The sequence below is a fragment of the Thunnus maccoyii genome, chromosome 19, assembly GCF_910596095.1.
Source record: "Thunnus maccoyii chromosome 19, fThuMac1.1, whole genome shotgun sequence".
Lineage (NCBI taxonomy): Eukaryota > Metazoa > Chordata > Actinopteri > Scombriformes > Scombridae > Thunnus > Thunnus maccoyii.
In genome coordinates, this window is record NC_056551.1 from 24315222 (window position 1) to 24332279 (window position 17058).

The window sequence follows — 17058 nt, forward strand, 5'->3', positions numbered from 1 at the left end:
GAGGTTGTTGTTGTCTCTGTTTCCCGTAGCAACAGGGATTTTTGAAAACTGTAACACACACAGATGGAGGAAGAGGAGGAAAATTCCCACTAAAATACTTGGCCAATAGCAGGCTTATACCCACAGTCTACATCCTGTGAGTCAGACTAAGAAAAATAGAACTGATGGAGAAGATACCAGCGGGGAATTTTGCCTCTGGTGAATTTTTCACTTTTTTTATCAGGTCTACCATTAGGGCTGCAACTAACGATTATTTTCATTATCAGTTAATCTCACCATTATTTCCTTGATGAATTGTTTGATTGTTTAGTCTATAAAACATCAGGAAATAGTGAAAATTTTCGTCACAGTTTCTTAGAGGCCAATGCAATGTCATCAAATGGCTTTTTTTAGTCCAATCAACAGTCCGAAACTCAAAGATATTGAATTTACTATCATGCAAGACAAAGAAAAACAGCAAATTCTCACATTTGAGAAGCTTGAACAAAGAGATATTTGGCATTTTTGCTTGAAAATGAATTACAATGATTATTAGTATTGTGTATCAATCGACTAAATGATTCATCGACTAATGGTTGCAGCTCTAATTATCATTTATTTTGCAGCAAAGAGATGAATAACTCCTCACATGAATCTCCTAATTGGATCACTAAAATGTTTTTTTATGTCTGAATTTATGAAAATGCAGATCCTTAAAACCAACAAGGAAAAATTGGAGTGTTTCCTCAAAGATCCTCCTAGACATGTTTTAAAACATATAAATATAGATAAATATATAGTATAGTATAGTATAGTATAGTATAGTATATAGGGATGTGCAGAGAGCCCAGTATTTGTATTTGTATCTGTATTTGTTGAGGCAGCAAAATTATTTGTATTCGAATAAAAGTGGAAAGAGGCTTAAAAATCCTGTTTCTGATTTTATTTTTATTACGCTTTTAATTTTAGAGAATTAAAGTGTTCATGAAGTGTTCCCTTGGGAGCACTTCACTTGTGTCAGTAGCTCAGCTTTATCTCTGGGGAACACCCCCAACTCCGGGAGTGATGTCCAAATTAGGAAATGTGCGTCATGTAGCAGGTGGATGTGACTCCCCTCACTGAGACCTGCTGATAGACGTCACAGCGGAGCAGAGGAGAGACACTGAGATAGCGATGTAACTGACCTGTTCGCTGTTATTTAACATGTTTTTTTTTTCTTCCCGAAAACAAATAATTTTTAAAATATTTGTATAAAACGAATATTCGTAAAAAACAAACAAACAAACAAAAAAACACTATTTGTGCTTTGCCGAATAACGTATTTGTATTTGGGCACACCCCTAATAGTATATATAGTATATATAGCATAAATATAGTTTTTCCACAAAAAACGACTTTAACCATTTAAAATCCTTAAAATTAAGCTTTACCATCTTCCTCATGTCAAAATCTGAACCTATGAATCTGTAAATACTGTTGATTTCTAAAGTTTGCCTGCTGAACACAAGATGTCTCCTTCTTCACTGAAAAGTCCATTCTCAGTGTTTGTGGACTGACGGTGATGATGACCGTGTCTAATGTGCTTTACTGGTTGTTTCTCCAGGTGTGGTGTTCCACTACCGGTCCAGCACCAGCCGCTACTCTCTGAATTTTCCTGAGGCAGAGGAGGCGTGTCGTGCTGCAGGCGCCTCCATCGCTACACCTCAACAACTCACAGCTGCTTTCGAGGACGGCCTGGACCAGTGTGACGCAGGCTGGATCGCCGACCAGTCAGTCAGGTGCGAGTGCTGAATTTTTAGCACTGAAACTCTTGATTTAATTGATTATATACTAATAATGATTTCATTTAATTGATGATTATACTAATAATTGTAAATTGGGCATTTGAAGTTGTTGAAAATGCAGCCAAAGCTGATGACTCTTTCCGGTTTCACAGTTTGATTAATGCTAAATATATTTAAATTATTAAAGACAGATGGCAAAGTGTTATTGAAATAGTAATAAATAAACTGAACAATCTAAAGTTTACTCATTTTGAAAACATTGAGAACGTCAGACCCTACAAAAAGGGATTTTGTTTGGTTTCTGTATCCTACACAAAACCAAATTCTAAGAAATATTTTCTGCAGTTGATGAATCTTTTGCAGTTTTGCACTGTGGGTACTCACCTGAGCTATACTGTAGTAACTTATATAAGGGTCATATAAACACAATGTGGTGCTGAAATTATGCATCTTGTTTTGCCAATAATGCCAGTGTGTTCTGCTATTTTAGATGAAATCATACTAAACCAGCAGTCAGGTGTCCATATGAGCAGTGAAAGAGGTTTTCCTTGCTGTAATCATTCCTCCTGTTCATACTGGATATTAAAAGATCCTTCAAATGTGCTTTCAATGTAAGTGATGGAGGCCAAAATCCACATTTTGTGCAAAAATGCATTTAAAAGTTGATGTGAAGCTTATATGAGGCTTCAGCAGTCTGAGTTAGTCATATCAAGTGGATATCTGACACATTTACAGTCTTTTTAGCATCAAATTCCCTCTTTATATTTCCTCGGACAGTGTTTCCCTGTTGAGCTGCAGGTGGAAGTATAGTAACAAAAAGAAGGACTTTGGCACTAAAAAGACTGTAACGTTGAAAGATATCTACTTGATTTGACTCATTTGGACGCTGAAGCTTCATATTAGCTTCAGATAAACTTTTAAACACATTTCTGCACAGAAGGAGGACTGTGGATTTTGTCCTCCATCACTTCCATTGTAAGTGCATCATGAAGGGATCTTCTAATGGTCAGTATGAACAGGAGGAATGATTACAGCAAGAAAAACAGGATTTGTGCTCCTGACAGTTAAGTCCTTTGATATGTGATTTCCAGTTAATCGATTAGTTGATCGACTAAAAAAAAGCCATGTATTTTCTGGGTCGAGCTTCTGAAATGTGAGAATTTGAGAAATATTTAATATTTTTAGTAATATGGGGACTACATCTTGGGCTCTGGGAGATTATGTACAGCATTTTTCACTATTATCTCATTTCATAGACTAATGATTATTCAAAAAAAGATAATTGGCATATTAGTCACCAATAACAAACACAAAAAACCTTTCCAATATAAAAAAATATGCTTGAATCACTCAAATTTCGCTGAGGTGACGAGTGTGCAGCTATGTTTTATCTGAATTTGAGTTCTTAAAGTAAGAATATCTCAAACTGTTCACAAAAAAGTTTCATTTTTCTTTAAAATGCTGAACCTGCCTTTTTTTCTAGTTTCATTGTTTCACTTCTGTTTTTTTAGGACTGAAATATTGACAGAAATGACCTCATAGGCAGGAGATTGTTTCAAGGGATTAAACACTGAAATTCTGTGTGCTGCCTTTGTTTTTTCAGATATCCGATCTCAGTGCCTCGTTCGGGTTGTTTCGGTGATCTGATGAGCCGACCAGGAGTGAGAACATACGGCATCCGTGACCCCAAAGAGAAATATGACGTATACTGCTACGTAGACAAACTAGACGGTAAACACACGTGGAATCATGTCTGTGTGGATGTGGTTAGCCTAGCTTAGCATAAAGACTGGAAGCAGGGGGAAACAGCTAGCCTGGCTCTGTCTGAAGCTCAAAAATACACCTACCAGCACCTCTAAAGCTCACTAATCAATATGTTATATCTTGTTTGTTTAATCTGTACACAAACAAAAGTAGTTTTGTAGTAAACCTTTTACTTACTTGGTTCTTCTGTCCCCTGCGTGAAGGCGAGGTCTTCTATCCATCCATCAGTGATAAACTCACCTTGCAGCAGGCGAGAGAGGAGTGTGAGAAGCATGATGCTGTGCTGGCTTCACCCGGTCAGCTGTTTGCAGCCTGGAGAGCGGGGCTGGACCGCTGCGACTACGGCTGGTTGTCTGACGGCAGCGCCCGCTACCCCGTCACCGTCCCCAGGCCTCAGTGTGGAGGAGGCCAGCTGGGGGTTCGCACGCTTTACAAGTTCGAAAACCAAACTGGCTACCCGGATCCCACAGACAGACACGGAGCTTTCTGCTTCAAAGGTAAGACTGAAACACTCACATTTCCTCTACTGCAAAATCAATCAATTATGACACAAGTTTTGTGAAGAAATAACATGATCGTAGCTTCTCTCCGACCTCCACAGTCTGGATTTGAAAGTGCTGTTTGTTTTGAGTAGCTCATTAAACCATCAAACTCCTGCAAATGCATCATTTCATACAAATCTCAAACACATAATGCTGTAAAACTGGAATTTCAGACAGGAAACATAACACCAAGCTAACAGGCGGGTCACCATTGGCCCTGTGTAGGCAGATCGCTCTGTCTTTAGTGGCCCCTGGTCGGTCCTTTGTGGGCATGCCGCTCAGAATGAATGCAGATTTATGAAAGTCAAACAGATTTCATGGAGTAGAGGCTTTTCCAAAGTGTCAGTTTGTTATTGGAGCAGTTGATAATGGCACAGAACAGAAAAGACATCTGTTGAAATTGGAACACATTTTGTTTCTGGAACTTATTTTGATGACAGTTGATGTCTATATTTTCAGCATATAAATGCTTCTAGAAGATCTCCTGGACAGATTTCTTGGTAGCCTGAAAACGGGGAACACTTTTCAGACAGTCTTTCCTTGAAGATGTTCATGGTGTTGCACTTCAAACCCCGCCTCCCCTCTCACCTCAACACACCTGGCCAATCACTGTGTGATGGTCATATTGTTTGTGTTGTCCTTGTCTCTCAATCTGCCATTGCATCCAAATTTGATGCTTTTAGCTTTCCCTTTTCTGCTCAGATTGCAGAATTAGGGTTAGCGTTAGGGTTAGGGGTTAGGGTTAGGATTAGGGTTTGGGTTAAGGGTTAGGGGTTAGGGTTAGGGTTAAGGGTTAGGGTTAGGGTTAGGATTAGGGTTAGGGTTAAGGGTTAGGGGTTAGGGTTAGGGTTAGGGTTAGGGTTAGGGTTAGGATTAGGGTTTGGGTTAAGGGTTAGGGGTTAGGGTTAGGGTTAGGGTTAGGGGTTAGGGTTAGGGTTATATTTTTGATGAATATACAAGAACATCTATGTTGTTCTTCCTTTTTGGCCACCTGGACTAAAACAAATCTGTGTATTTTAAGGGAGTCGTTGTAATCTGTGGTTTTATCCATATTCCTCTGAGTGTCTAAATCTCTTGACACATTTGATCAGCGAAGTCACAAGCTACACAAACACCGAGGTGTGTTGCAGCACAAACAAACCACAATCTGCAGCCATTTAAAAAGCAGCCAAGCATACAGAAGTGGTAACAGAGAAGACTCCACTGGAAAACAAACAGCATTCGAACCCAAACAAGAGAAGAATAAACTCCCACTGCCATGTTTATGGTGGGGCACATTTTTTATGAGGGGGAAAATCCAACTCATGCACTGTAACACAGATACTGCAGAAACAGGACATGTCCCTAATGCTTCACAGCTGGACCCTGCCCAACAGAGACAGACAGAAAGACAGAGGAAAACACGGAAAAGAGGGGGATTACAGATCTCCCATAAGTGACATTATCATTAACAAACACTCAAAACCTTTAAAAAAGAAGGGTCAGCTCAGTCTGCAGCATGAGGGAACCGATTATACTCTTCAAGTATGATGTTTTACAGATGATATAATTGCAAACAGTCACATGTCTGGCCGAAATGTAGGTACTTTCTGAGGCTGAAAGCTGTGTAATGGGTCCTGCCATGCGTTAAGCAAAGTGGCAGAGCTGCAGGAGAGAGTTAACGCACAGTTAAGTGACAGTATGAGGACAGACCCCGGCCCGGCCAGATGGCTGCAGCCCGCCAAACACATGACATCATATCTGGGCAGGGCTGAACATGCAGCCAGGGTCTCCTTCCCGGTGCGAAAGACCAGACCAGACCACAGCTAATCCCCGGAGTCTGCTGGCCGATCGGCAATAAACACCTTTAGTATTTGCAGAGGTGGAAAAAGTGCTCAGATTTTTTACTAAAAGTACAGCAATATAAAATACTCCATTACAAGTAGAGCACTGTATTTAAATCCTACTTAAGCAAAACTAAATTAACTTAAAGTATCAGAAGAAGTGTGATTTTATTAGATTATTAATACTGAAGCATCAATGTTTAAGCAGCATTTCACTATTGTAGCTGCTCAAAGTGGAGACTGAGCTGGAACAATTAGTTGATTAATCTTAACTATTGTGATAATCAGTTATTAGAGTCAGTTTTCAAACAAAAATATGAAACATTTGCTTGCACCAGCCTCCTAAATATGAGAATTTGTGATCAATTGTGTTCAATTTTCTGACATTTTAAAGACAACATAGTTAATTGATTAGTTAAGAAGATAATCTTAAAAGCCTTAGTTTTAACTATTAGCTTTGTTTAGTCCAGTGGTTCCCAACCTATGGGTCGGGCCCCTCCAGTGGGTTGCAAGATTATTAATGGGAGAGAAAAGAAGAGAAAAAGTTCTGCTACACAAATTTTATATTCATTTTTTGGACGTGGACTTGGAAAACTTATTACCTATTTGGGCATCAAACAGTGTTTTAACTGACACCATCTGAGTGTGTAGAGTGTAGAGTAGAAATCTCTCTTTTAGTGGAACTCATAAGTCAGTTTTCCATTCATATGCAGCACAAATTTTACCCACATTTCCAGAAAATCAGCAGTTTAATCAGTTCAGACTCTGTCTGAAACAGGCCGTTTTAGCTCCTGTCTCTTTAAGGCCCGCCTCCTGATGAGCCCAAACTGTTCTGATTGGTCAGCTTCAGGAAGCTTTCTCCGGCTCCGGAGGCTACGTAAACAAACTATAGTAGCAGGATTTCACTTCTTTTTCTCTTTCCTTACTCCAAATGTCAACTTCTCAAATCCATCCGTACATGTTAGAGCTGAAATGTGAGAGCGGACAACGTGAATGACACATGGAAACACCTTAGCAACCACCTTAGCAACCAAGACAACGATGTGCTGATGAAAGTAGAAAAAACTCTGCAAACAAAGTGTCAAGGCGGCTGAAACCTTTTACATACATTAACCTCAAGTTTTGGACCTTTGACCACGTTTAACATCCAACAACATAACAGTATATAAATAACAGAAAATCACAAAAAGCAGAATGTTTAATCCTTAAATCATGATCTGAAAAGTAAACATAGCTTTAGTGGAGCAAAAAGTAAAATATTTCCTACTGAAATGGAGTCGAAGTATAAAATAATGTAAAGAAGTAAATCCCATTTCCACCTCTGGGTATGTACATGAGGAAAGCAGAAAGAGGAAAGAATGGGAGGAAGAATGGAAAATTAAGAGGGGGAAAGAGGAAAAAAAACAAAAGAAGAAGGGAACTCCACCTAAACACCCCGCCCGTCCATCCATACGTGCCCCTGACAGCCAGCAGGGAGGAATGGAGGACGGAGGGGAGTCAATTACGTACCGTTTATTAAAGCATTATGTCAGTGACGTTCAAAGCCTGCTGCTTACTCCCAAGACACTAACTATATGAACTCAGCACTTAGGCTCACACAAAGGAGAGCATTGTATGTGTGTTTTGGGGTCTTATTTCCTGTCTTTTCTCATATGGTATATATTCCATCATAATGAGATACAAATCTTTGCTAACATCACAGGCTAGTCTGAAGAGCTTTTACAACAAAACCCTTATGGACCATTCAGAATTGTAAATAGTTCACGTTTAGAGTAAAGTGGAAAGAAAAGATGGATTCAGGCTTCAGAAAGAGAAACCAATTCACTGTAAAAGGCTACTGTGTATTTTCTCAAATAAAAGAACTAAAGTGTGAGTGTTTGTCTGTTAGCCAGAGGTGGAAAAAGTATGCAGATCCTTTACTTAAGTAAAAGTACCAATTAACGATGTAAAAATACTCCATTACAAGTAAAATCCTGCATGAAAGATCCTACTACAGTAAAAGTACATAAGTATTATGAGCTTGATGTAGTTAAAGTATTGCAGTAAAAGTAGTGGTTTGGTCCCTCTGACTGATATATTATTATATATGACATCATTAGATTATTAATAGTGAAGCATCAGTGTTAGAGCAGCATGTTACTGTTGTAGCTGCTGGAGGTGGAGCTAGTTTCGACTACTTTATATACAGTTAGCTAGTTTAGTCCACTGGTTCCCAACCTAGGGGTCGGGCCCCTCCAAAGGGTCAGCAGATAAATCTGAGGGGTCATGAGATGATTAATGGGAGAGGAAAGAAGAAAAAACAAAGTTCTGATACACAAATCTGTTTTCAGTTTTTTGGACTTTTTCTCTAATCTTTGATTTTTGCTGAAATATTGGATCATTTGAACATTTATTGAAATGAAACCATGTGAGAAGTTTAGAGGAAAAAATCACTATTTGGTGGAGCTGTTAACAACTCATAGACATGTGAAATGTGACCCCAACTACACACTGCTTTTTGTAAGACGTCAAAAGCCAAAAAGGTTGGAAACCACTGGTTTCATCTTTAACAATGTGTTGTATTTTAAAAGCTTGTTATATTATCCATTGTGTCAAATCTTCATCTGAAAAGTAACTAAAGCTGTCAAATAAATGTAGTGGAGTAGAAAGTACAATATTTCCCTCTGAAATGTAGTGGAGTGGAAGTATAAAGTAGCATCACATGGAAATACTCAAGTACAAGTACCAGTACTTGAGTAAATGTACTTAGTTACTTTCCACTTATGCTGTTAGCATAGCTAATAAATAGCTAATAGCTAAAAAAATCTCTGCTCCCTAAAAATCAAGCTTTTCTGTCAGTGTTCAGACCTGTAACTGTTATTTTTCTGAGACAACCACAGTTTCCAGGCCTGAATGTGTGTTTTTCTGACAGTTGACTTCATGTTTCAAAAATCAAAGCTGCTACATTTCCTTTTATAGCCAGCTGTAAGCTAACGGCAGTCTGACAGCTGCATGATTAGCATTTTCCAGATAGCACAGTTTTCTTTTTAATGAGTCATGAAAATACTGATTCATTCTGTAAACATTTTTTCTTGGATATAAGTGATGTTAGCTTGACTGGACTGTTTTTATAAAGGACTAAGCTCATGTTTTGCATGTTTTAGCCCAATGATGACAAACTGTGTATACTTAACATAGTGACGGAGCATTTTCCAACATTTTTTGATTGATTTCTGACCTCTTTAGGCTGCCATTATTATTATTAACGTCATATATCAAAGTTACAGAATGTAGTTTTGGGCAGAAACCATAAAATAGTGTTGCAGTCATTCTTGGACAACTAATATTTGAGGATCAACTCATGACTAGACCATAGTATGGTGGTCCTGGGTATCAGAGGGAACTTCAACATTTCAGTCACTTGAGTGTTCATGAAATTAGTTATGGGAAGAATGATGAAAATATAATAATAAAATGACAAAATGGAAAGAAATCTCAGCAACCTATCCATCCTATTCATAGTCCTGTGATACCTTGTGTCAATTATAGGTGTGACTTCCAGTTATTCCTTGAACCAGTGTTTATGAGAGTTAGCGGTATGCTACACTTATCCTCCCTTTTCTTTGGGTAAAAATAAGTAATGTGGGAACACAGCTTTAAAACAGGATAATGTGATCATAAGTTTGCCTTCTACTACTGAGGGAAGGGATGATGACCTGAAGAAGTGGCCTCAGATAACATACTGTAGCATATTTAGCTACTTTATTGATCCTGTTGCTACTGACGATGAAGCGATGAACAATCTGTAAAGCTCTGAGGCTCATCAGTACTTCCATAGTCATAAAGTCAGATGTTTTTTTTTTTTAAAGATTTAGGACAGAACCTTATCTATCTCAAAGCAGACACACATACCCCATTTACACCTGGCATTGAAATGCAATCTGTATCTGGATATGTTATTTGGATACGGGAAAACACGCATTAACGCAGGTGTAAATGCACTCGATCGCATCAGTCAGACCACATTTAGAGGTGTTCAGGCTCTCATTGTGATCGGATCATAACAGGTGTAAATGCAATCTGTACAACATTCATAAGAAAAAATAATCAGCACCAGTAAGTTGAAAGGTCACCTAGTTCGAAAGTAGTGATTTAGAAATGAATGACGTCCGGTCGTGGCAGCAGTGTCCTTTGACCTGTGCCATGTTTGTTGACAAGTCTGCCCAGTTAACTTGCATATTGAGATCTGATCACAATGTGGGCACAACTGAGAAAATGAAAAACAAATTTTAATATCAGTTTTAAATGAAAAGACCCATTGATCGCACATGTCATTATCCAGATAATGTATCCAAATACAGATCACATTAATACCAGGTGTAAATGGGGCCAGAGTCAAGTCAGAGCATCAAAGTCCCTCATCACTTAGCTAATGCTAAGCCAACTTATTTTGTTACTGCTTCTTAAGGTCGCCCTCCCATCCCTCAGTAGTACAAAGCAGAGGTATGATCCAGTTTAAAGAAAAGTTTAACATTTTATTAAATACTCTCATTCACTTTATTTCACTCTTGTGTCTGTAAATATGAAGCTACAGCCAGCTAACTTAGCTTGGCACAAAGACTAGAAATAGTTTGGAAAGCTAACAAAATCACCTGCCAGCACCTCTAAAACTCACTGTTATATCTTGTTTGTTTAATCTGCACAAAAACAAAGTATAAGAAAGCTTAATCACAGTTATAATGATCCTAATCTTTTTAGCAGCCAGATATAAGAGAGGAATCAGTCTTCTCATCTAACTCTCTGCAAGAAAGCAAATAAGCATATTTCCCAACTATTTCCCAAAAATCTCCAAGAAAAGGTATAACAGTAACACTCACAGATGCCAATTCAGTAAAAGAAGTAATGCTGAGTCATGGGACTGGGAACAAGGTTGATAAAGTGGAAAAAGAATAAAAAAACATGATTTACTTTGATAGAGAAGAAGTGACGTTCATTGAAGTCAATATTTGCAAAGAGCTGCTGGTTCAGCAAGTATTTCCTCACTGTGATTTACCAATTGAAAGTTTTGTTGATTCTAAGAGTTCCACTTTGTTCCTTCAGTTTGTTATGACGATTGGCTGTCAGCTCTAAATAGTTAAATACCCATGAGCCTTAGCCTCTAGCTGATGACAAGCATTGCATTTATGAGCCTTGTTGTCAGAAAATCAAACCCATATAACCAGTAATGAGTCCATAGAGGAAAGGATCAAATGAATTATTTTGAAAACGGTTGCTTGATGTTTCTCTTTGGCAGCATTTCTCTTAGTTTCTCCTTGTCTCTGTTCCCTTATCCTACAGCTAAACTACCAGAACCAACGACTGCGACTGCACTGATGACCCCAGAAAGATCTGAAATTCAAACAAGAAGACCAGAGCCTGTCGCATATTCACCAACAGCCTCACCAGACCAACATGGAGCCCCCCACACCACCTCCCACCACACCACAGCCTCTATGACTCCCACTCCCATGTTAGACAACTATGAAGTTAAAAATTTCAGCAAGGTATATGCGAACCCCATGCCGCTCCCGCCTTTACCCACCACCCGCCCAAAGCCCTCACAGCTCGACATCTCCATCGAGGGAGAGGAGGGAGGCTCAGCGGCGTCAGGCCAGGGTGAGAGCAGTGGCGGCGAGGAGGGAGGCAGCAGCGATGACAGCTCAAGCGGGGCTGAGATGGTAGCAGAGGTGATCCCGACACAAACCACATCAAGACCTAGCTGGCCTCTGGAGACCACCACAGGATCGGAGCTGGGGATGGACACAACATCGAGACCATCAGACCTTGTAGAAGTTGCCCCGGACAGCATAACCCTGGGGCCAGAACCGGGGATGAAAACTACATCGATGGAAACCACATCCAGACCATCGGAGCTTCTAGAAGGGGTCTTCACCTCGGCGTCAGGCCTCCCAGCCGAGAGTGGCAAGGTGGGGCCACACCCTGCCGTGGTTTTCAAAGAGGTCACACCTGGCACTACGACAACGTCAGACCAATCGCCGGCCATTCCTGGAGAATCATCAAAACCACCTTTCCACCTCATCATCGTCAATTTGCACGCCGAGAATGAAACCAAGGATCAAACAAGTGAGCAAGAAAATCTGATCCACGCAGTCTTGATCAAACAGATTTTTTAGTTTTTAGAATTAAACTATTATTAATTTAAAATACAAATGTTTTTCCTTAACTTGAGCTTTAAAATACATCATATTAAAGAGAAATATTATGACTTAAGATCTGATATCAAGATTTCAGTTGCTTTAAATATTCATAGAATATGCTTTATTTTACAGATCCCTTATTTTTATGTAAATTTACTAGAACTTTTCTGAGTAATTTGCATTGTAATTTAATAGTTAATTTGATAAAGCCACAAAGTTATTTTAATTTTGATACACCAGGACTTAAAACCACAAGATTTAAAGGTGAATTCAATTAATTCCAGTGGGATTAAGTAAATCTGTTCAATTTTGACATACAATTTAGCACCGCTGACCAATAGCAAGCTGTCTTGCCAGAGCTGATCTTTGAGGGAATGGAGGAAGCTATCGTAGCTTATTAGTTATGTGTCACAATCCAGTTTTATTGAACCTCATATATTGAAGTAAAAACTGTTCCACAAAAGAGACGTGGTTTTCAAACAGTTACGAGACAGACAAATACGTACAAATAGTTAGCAGTTAGCTCACCAGCTACTGCAAAAACTAGCCCTGCCAGTAGTCACTTTATCAGCTAACCTATTTCACATGGACGAGCGAGTGTCACTTTATGGTGTGACCATAGCTTCAAAATGGTTTTAGTTGTACTTTTCTTTCACATTACTTATTTTCATAAGTGCATTTTTAAAGAAACAGTTCAACATTTTGGGAGATCAGTTTATTTGCTTTGTTTCCTCCCAGTCTTTCCTCCTAGCTGCTAAGCTAAGCTAACTATGACCTCCAGAGTGTGATTACTGTAGAAAGATGGCAGACAGTTACCAGTATTTCATACTAGTCTTCTGTTCAACATCTCCAACCTCGACTGAACTACAACTCATATCCATATTTCCACTTATGTGTGCTGTAATCTTTCACTCCCTCCTCCCTGCACCTTTCGCAAGCCTTTTGTGCTTTGGGCCCAAACAGTCTCAAATTTCCCCTCAAAACTGTTCAGTCTTTCATCACGAACGTTTATCTTTCAGAATGACCTCATGTTTGTTATGTTGTGCTGCCACGGACTTTTACAGTATTGATTTGGTTTTGTTTGTTGTCTCCGTAGGAAACAGCTAATGGCTTGTTACCTTTGTGTTAGTATTTGCTTCTATCCTGACAGATTCTCACACACAGACACACGCTGTTTGCAGAGCCAGATGTGGAAAGTGATGAAGTCAGTCATCGCTGCCCGGCCAATTTTGTAGCAAACATATTGTAAACACATCACAGTGTCTCCAGTGGGAAAGCAGCAGAGCCTCATGAATAGTCAAATTTATCAGAGCTTTCTCTTCACCTTTCACTTCATGAAGACACACTGCTGGTGTGATGGAGTGATTAGCATCTGTTCTCTTTACAAGGCATGTTTAAAGAGCTGTGTGTTTAGCTTTCAGGTCCAAATATCTGTAGAAAGAGCTGGTAACAAACCGCAAATTGTTGACCTTAATTTGCTTTTCTCCAGGGAGCTGTCTGAATTGCTTTAACTAAGAATTTAATCACTAGACTCTCCCTACTTCCCTTCACCACATTCGTCTGTATTAGTTGTATAACCACCATGGATTGATTACTGAATGGCCCCACCAGGAACAGACACCAGGGCCCAAAGGCTCAGAGGGCCCCATGGCCAGATGACTTTTCTTGTTGGAAAGTCAAAGGGCTTGGTCAAACCCAATCACTTTTTTGGTTCCTGATATTTTTATTATTGAGTATATTCTGATACCAAGTCTATCTTAACAATTTTATTATATTTTTGTACATTTTCTCTATATAATACAGTTGCATAATACTTAAAGAGTAACTTAATTCAATTAAAATCAATTCAAAATACTTTATTTGTCCCTCAAGGGTCAATTTTAGGCAAGCAAGTTTGCAAAGAAGTACACATAAACAGTACAATTCATTTACACACATAAAAAATAATCTAAAAAATACAAATATGACAATTTTAGAAAGAGTTGAAATACACAAGGATTAATGCCAGTGGCGAGTCTGTAGCTGGACAACAATATCCGACACCACAAAAGGCAGATATGTCAGACGTGTCAAAAGTGCATTTATCATTCTATACACAGGATAAACTGATCATTTCTTGTACTGTGGCTGTTCACAAGTCTAATAGCTTCTAATGGTGTACACTTCTGTGAGAAGTTAAACCACTAGAGTTCAGCTAAAACAAGATTTTCAGTTACTATTCAGTTGCTCTTTAAGCAGAATATTGAAAATATAACCTGCACCACAGGTTTCCTTTGAAGGTATGATGGCAATTTCAGGATCTGTTTTCAGCCACAGATTCATCAAGTTAAATATAATTTGTAAGAGACACAAAAATGTTGGAGAGGATGTGGTGAAAACCATGCTTCATTTAGTCATATTTTTTCATTTTTGCCCAAAGGTAAACACATTTTGGGAAGAAAATACTGGAAAGCCTTTTGTTTTGGATGTAGAACTTTTTTACTTGATAGAAACCAACAGAAGTTCTGTGTAAGAATGAATTTTAAGAATTACTGCTTTGAAACTCATAATTAAATTATGATTACAGAAATCATGTCCGTGCATCCACCACTGGAAAGAAATAACGGGGAAAATTCAAACCATGGAGCAAATTACATGACATTACAAGTTAAGAGGAACCTTAGAAGTACATAAAAGACGATGGAAGAAACATTTTCAAACATACATTTGAGGACATCACCATCGGTTCATATATAGAAAAGATGTAAAACATTCACAAATGATGCAGGAGGATGGGTTGTGGCTAAGACAGGCCATTCATGTGTGCTTGGGGGCCCTTTGTCTCATATTCTATCCATAATTGCCACCAACAAAGGGGTGAATTTTATATGTATTATATCTAGACATCATCTTTAGCTATTAGCTATTAGCATCCCACGTAGTTGGAGGCCTCAGGGAGTTGCCTACTTTGCTCAATGAACAAGCCGATATGGTACAGAATGGTATCAGATTGACACACAACGGTATCAATCTTCTCATCTAACTCATCCAAAACTATACCTTTTAAGTTTAGAACTTACAGTACTTTGCTACTTTAGTAAAAACTGTTCCACAAAACAGACGTGGTTTTCAAACAGTTACGAGACAGGAGTTGATGGTACAAAAACGTCTTTTGAATAAACTGTTTAAAGTTATTGTCCTGTTAACAAGCTTGTTAGCTTGATATGCACTTTTCACTAACTTTTTATTGGATGAAATGGTGAGATCGAGAAGCTTATGACTGACTAACAGGCTGGCGAGTTAGCAGTTAGCTCGCCAGCTACTGCAAAAACTAGCCCTGCCAGTAGTCACTTTATTAGCTAACCTATTTCACATGGACAAGTCACTTTATGGTGTGACCATAGCTTCAAAATGGTGTTAGTTGTACTTTCATATTACTTATTTTCATAAGTGCATTTTTAAAGGAACAGTTCAACATTTTGGGAGATCAGTTTATTTGCTTTGTTTCCTCCCTTCTCCTAGTCTTTATGCTAAGCTAAGCTAACCATGACCAACAGCCAGATTTCCATCCAAATGTAGAGAACATTTTAACTGAAGTTCCAGAATATTGTCAAAAGTAAATACAAATGAATGTGTGTTTCCATCCACGACTATTCTGTGATTATTAGAGGATAAACAGTTGGTGGTGCTAATTCTGCAGTTGGTGCTAATAAACCATTGCAGAAGAAGAGGACACGACGAGATGACATAATTAAAAGAGCAGCAGTCAAAGCTCAAATGATGGAAAACCATACAGTCTCCTCATCGCTCCACACAGATCTGATGTTTTCCTCTTTTTAGGGACACTGAAGTCACACGTTTCATGTACGTCATCATTTATTCACTCAGTCAAGCGTAAAAACTATTTTAAAAAAAGGCTCTTCCACTTCAGGTTCTTTTATGCACAAATTGAAAATGAGACTAAAAACAGGTGGATGGAAAAACACCTGATGTCTGATCCAGTGAACAGTTCGTGTCAGAGAAGCAGAAGTTACTTAAATTATTGGATTCATGTCAATCAGTGACCTTCTTAATACCAATATGAGGGAGGCCCCATGCCTGGTTCGCCTTTGGTCCCAAATTCACTAAATCCACCTCTGATCCAACCCCCCTCACACACCCCTCATACACTCACTCAAATTACAGCGCTCATGTGTTTGTTACCCGCTAGCCAAGTGGTGCCATCTTCCAGGAGCTGTGTTTATTATTGAAATGTTGAAGGAGTATTCTGTTGCAGAGGTAATATATCATCACATAAAGCAGGCGCTGGTTAGTGAGAGGCCCACCGACTCACTGTTTCCACGTCTTGAGGAAATTAGGAAAATTGAAGCTTTGATTGTTTTGATGAAAAGTCTTCCTGTTTCTTTTGGTATCAAGTTCCGAGTCACAAAGAGGCTTTTTTGACTTTGGGCGACATGTTGCAGCTAACGCAAGTTAACTTGTTAGATTTGTCCATTTCAAAGAGGAGCTGGCAGTCTGGTCACAGCATGTGTTTCTGTTTGTCCTCACACAAGATATCTAAACTCAGTTCAGTGTTTGCGTCATGTTTTGCATGTTTTTGCACATTCTTACTCGGTTTCCCACGATATAGCTTCCATGTGCACCATAAAGTCTTAATGAAGAGACACAAGCGTGCATTGTTTGAGTGCAGCCTCTGGCACCGATTGACCTTAATCATAACCAACACAGGCTCCTGACTATTAACCATTCCAGATATGCACTTTGGCTCGTTTTAATCAACATCAGATATGAGCTGCTGTAGGATCCTGGAATAAAACAACTGAGACGTCCAACCGAGAAAGAGGAATTTCCTTTAGGGGTGTCGAACGTCAATACAGTACCGATGCCAACCAAAATGTCCAATACAGAAAGTTGGCTTATGCCAGATCAGATTTGTAGTCTTGTTTACATTTTCTTTAATTTGATATTTCTTGATTGAAATCATAATTTAGCTAATTTTATTTATGCAAAC

At 38.9% G+C, this 17058-nt stretch overlaps 1 protein-coding gene across 3 annotated transcripts in view; it reads left to right on the plus strand.

Moving 5' to 3' along the window:
• The window catches only part of LOC121885527 (versican core protein-like), a 38310-nt gene that overhangs the window by 3589 nt on the left and 17663 nt on the right, over positions 1 to 17058 (plus strand). For all 3 annotated transcript variants that reach the window (XM_042395069.1, XM_042395066.1, XM_042395065.1), the window contains 4 exons: positions 1583 to 1757; positions 3367 to 3494; positions 3731 to 4024; positions 11209 to 11994. In XM_042395069.1, the coding sequence (XP_042251003.1) occupies positions 1583 to 1757; positions 3367 to 3494; positions 3731 to 4024; positions 11209 to 11994 (1383 nt within the window). The remainder of the gene's footprint in view (positions 1 to 1582; positions 1758 to 3366; positions 3495 to 3730; positions 4025 to 11208; positions 11995 to 17058) is intronic.